Here is a 3,389-nt window from a genome sequence, read left to right on the forward strand (position 1 = left end):
GCATGCTAACTCAGAGTGATGGGCGTTAGCATGCTAACTCAGAGTGATGGGCGTTAGCATGCTAACTCAGAGTGATGGGCGTTAGCATGCTAACTGTGATCGATCAGCTGAACTCCCATCTGAGCTGTGGATCTCTGTAGATCCTCCAGAGATCAAGCTGTGATATCATCACAACTTTCGACCAATCAGGCAGCCAGGTTTGAAGTGAAGTAAAGTGGGAACAAGCCGCACTTTTCAGATTTTCTTAATAAAAGTTGCTGAATCCATGAATCCTTTCCAACGTTCTGGACTCGGTTGGTCAGTTTATCAGGCTGATGTGTGTGTGTGTGTGTGTGTGTGTGTGTGTGTGTGTGTGTGAGTGTGTGTGTGTGGGGTCAAGCAGCAGCCCATTCTCTCTCTCTGGTTGATCTCCAGCAGCAGAGCTGAAGTGGACCACCCACCCACCCAGTCAGTCCAATTATGAGTCCGTTCTGTCCATCGCGTCCCTCCAAGAGGACAAGAGGACAAGAGGACTGCTGTCAGTCTCTGTAATTAGCTTCCCCCTCAGCAGCTGCAGCCTGCTAATGGCGGCTAGCGGAGAGGTTCTGCGGAGAGGATGAAGCCGTCAGTATCTAACCTGTGGTGTGGAGGCAAACGGAGCGGAGGCTCAGAGTCCCGCGGCTCCATCAGTTATTGATCAACTGATTGGATGTCCAGAATGTGAACCAGCTGCAGCTCAGACTGGAGGAGTTCTGATAGGCCGAGAAGTTTTCATCTTTAATGGAAAATATTTAATTATTGCTCAGTTCCTCTTCATTCCCACTCAGCGCGTTGCTTTCAGCAAACGGCCTATACAAAGTCTCTATAAATGCTGTGTCACTTCCCGTCTCATCACATTGCCATCAGCTTCCCGGAAGGTGCTGCCCCCTAATGGAGCGCAGTGGTAACAGCCCGGCAGACGGAGGTTGGGTGTGGTGCGACAGAGGTCAGAGGTCGGGTCAGAGGCGGGGTCTTACGCTGGAAGTGCTGCTGGCCGCTGCCGTGGCGGCTGTAGCTCCCCTGGTGGTAGCTGCTGGGCGGTGCAGCGTTGCTGTACTGACCTCTGAACTGCTGGGCTCTGGGCAGGCTGTGGCTGCAGGGGACAAACCAGTAAAACCAGTAAACCACTGAGCTGTGCTCACTCTCCAACTGGACTCTACTGGTTCTGCCCCTCCCCCCCTAATTGCTGACTAATTATCTCCCAAACAGAAACGTCCAGATGTTCAATTATTCCCATTTCCCTGATGATAATACCAGCCTGCTGCAGACTGCAATCACAGCTGGCTGATGGGGGCCGCGCCCCGCCAGCCGGGGGGGGCGGGGGCAGCGCCGCATCAGACACGCTGATGCGCAGCACAGCTGATGCAGGTTCTGCTGGTTTTCATTTCATCTGTAACTCAGAAATTGAAGCTGCAGAATTTAACTGAATTATTTTGACACATTTGTTCAGATGATCACCACATCGATGTTTCATCCCAGTCCTCCCAGTCAATCAACCAATCAGAGCCAGGAGGAGGGTCTTAGCGCTGTCAATCACACCCATGTACCTGCTGCTACACTGCAGCTAGTTCGCCCTGTATGGATGCTAATGCTGGTTAGCATAGCTAGTTTTCCTGTAACCATTAGCACATTTAGCAGCTGGTCCACGAGGTGATTGGCAGCACTAAGCCCCTCCTCCGTCCCGCTGCTCTGAGCGTTGCCATGGTTACCCCAGCGCCCGGAAGCCGGCCTGGTCCAGGTGGGCCTGCTGCCTGTTGGGGTTGAAGCCCAGCTGGGGCCTCCAGGGGCCCCGGGCCCCCCGCTCATAGTCCCCTGGTTTCAGCACCTTGCTGGGCAACCTGGAACAGATCAACTGGTTAAACTGGTGCCGTCAAAATCCACAAGGACCTGAATGAAATGTGAAACGTCCGTTTCCAGTAAAGCTTCCAGTAAAACCAGCAGCAGAAAGAAGAACCACTGGTTCCTGGAGGGAAACGTTCTCACTTGGCTCCCGGCAGCAGAACCGCTTTGAACACGAAGCCTTCAGCAAACTGGGGATCCCGGAACTTCACACTGGCAGGAAGAGAAACCAGAGGTCAGGACGTCTGCTCCGGACGGACGGACGGACAGACAGACGGACGGACGGACGGACGGACGGACGGACGGACAGAGACGTTTAGACGCAGAACGCTTGAAACGATTCAGTTTAACAGGAAAATTATCCAACTGGTCTGAAGGAGTCAAACCAGCAGAGCGTCTACAGTGGCCCCCCAGGGCCAAACATGCTACAGTGGCCCCCCAGGGCCAAACATGCTACGGTGGCCCCCCAGGACCAAACATGCTACGGTGGCCCCCCAGGACCAGACATGCTACGGTGGCCCCCCAGGACCAGACATGCTACGGTGGCCCCCCAGGGCCAAACATGCTACGGTGGCCCCCCAGGGCCAAACATGTTACGGTGGCCCCCCAGACATGTTACGGTGGCCCCCCAGGGTCAAACATGCTACGGTGGCCCCCCAGACATGTTACGGTGGCCCCCCAGGACCAAACATGCTACGGTGGCCCCCCAGGGCCAGACATGTTACGGTGGCCCCCCAGGGTCAAACATGCTGCACATTTAGTCAAAAATAAATAAAACCTTATATTTCATTCATAAACTCATTACCTTAATTTGCATTTATTAGTATGTAACTAATTAATAAGTAGTGTAGCTAAATACAAGAATATTTTTATCATGGACTCACTTGATGGCGCTGTTGACTGAAATGTCTCTGAGCAGAGGAACAGGCGACTTCACCGTCCTGAGGAGCACAAACAGAACCAGCTGGTTTCCGGGTCGGTTCCAGCAGAACTTAGCCCGCTACGGTTCTTACTCGTCTGGAAGGATGGGGTCCTCGTCCAGGTTCAGCGTTCCCTGGATGCCGTGGCAGAGCTCCGCCGGAACCGGCGCCTCCTGGAAGAGACGCAGAGTTGCTGAGCCACCAGAAACCCCAGAAGAACAGGTTCTGGTTCTGGTTCTGGTACCTCCCGAGTCTCTGAGCGGTACAGCTCATGGATGAAGTCGAACAGCAGGTGGGATCTGCCCAGGAACAAGACGTCGCTGCCCAGACTGTTCCTCCGCACTGCAACACAAAGAGAATCGGGTTCTGGACGGGTCCGAGGCAGCAGAACCGGGTCTTTTTGAACAAACTTCCTGTATTTGCAGCTTTACGCTTTCAGGAAATGTTTGTTCCCTGCATCCCATAATGCAACACAGCCTGCTGCAGGAAGCCGTTTGGGTCCGGCTGGAGCAGGAGCATCATTCCACCACTAGAGGTCGCCTAAACCCCACTAAACACCGAGACAACCCCAGGTGAGCCCCCCCTCCAGACGAGCCCCCCCAGGAAAGCCCC

At 54.3% G+C, this 3,389-nt stretch overlaps 1 protein-coding gene across 2 annotated transcripts in view; it reads right to left on the reverse strand.

Moving 5' to 3' along the window:
- Window positions 1-3,389, reverse strand: part of xrn2 (5'-3' exoribonuclease 2) — a 19,074-nt gene that overhangs the window by 3,273 nt on the left and 12,412 nt on the right. For both annotated transcript variants that reach the window (XM_008396956.2, XM_008396954.2), the window contains exons 23-28: window positions 3,022-3,119; window positions 2,871-2,950; window positions 2,742-2,798; window positions 2,002-2,070; window positions 1,728-1,856; window positions 996-1,111 (exon numbers count right to left, since the gene is read on the reverse strand). In XM_008396956.2, coding sequence (XP_008395178.1) covers window positions 996-1,111; window positions 1,728-1,856; window positions 2,002-2,070; window positions 2,742-2,798; window positions 2,871-2,950; window positions 3,022-3,119 — 549 coding nt within the window. The remainder of the gene's footprint in view (window positions 1-995; window positions 1,112-1,727; window positions 1,857-2,001; window positions 2,071-2,741; window positions 2,799-2,870; window positions 2,951-3,021; window positions 3,120-3,389) is intronic.

Source organism: Poecilia reticulata, linkage group LG21 (assembly GCF_000633615.1).
Source record: "Poecilia reticulata strain Guanapo linkage group LG21, Guppy_female_1.0+MT, whole genome shotgun sequence".
In the NCBI taxonomy this organism is placed as follows: domain Eukaryota; kingdom Metazoa; phylum Chordata; class Actinopteri; order Cyprinodontiformes; family Poeciliidae; genus Poecilia; species Poecilia reticulata.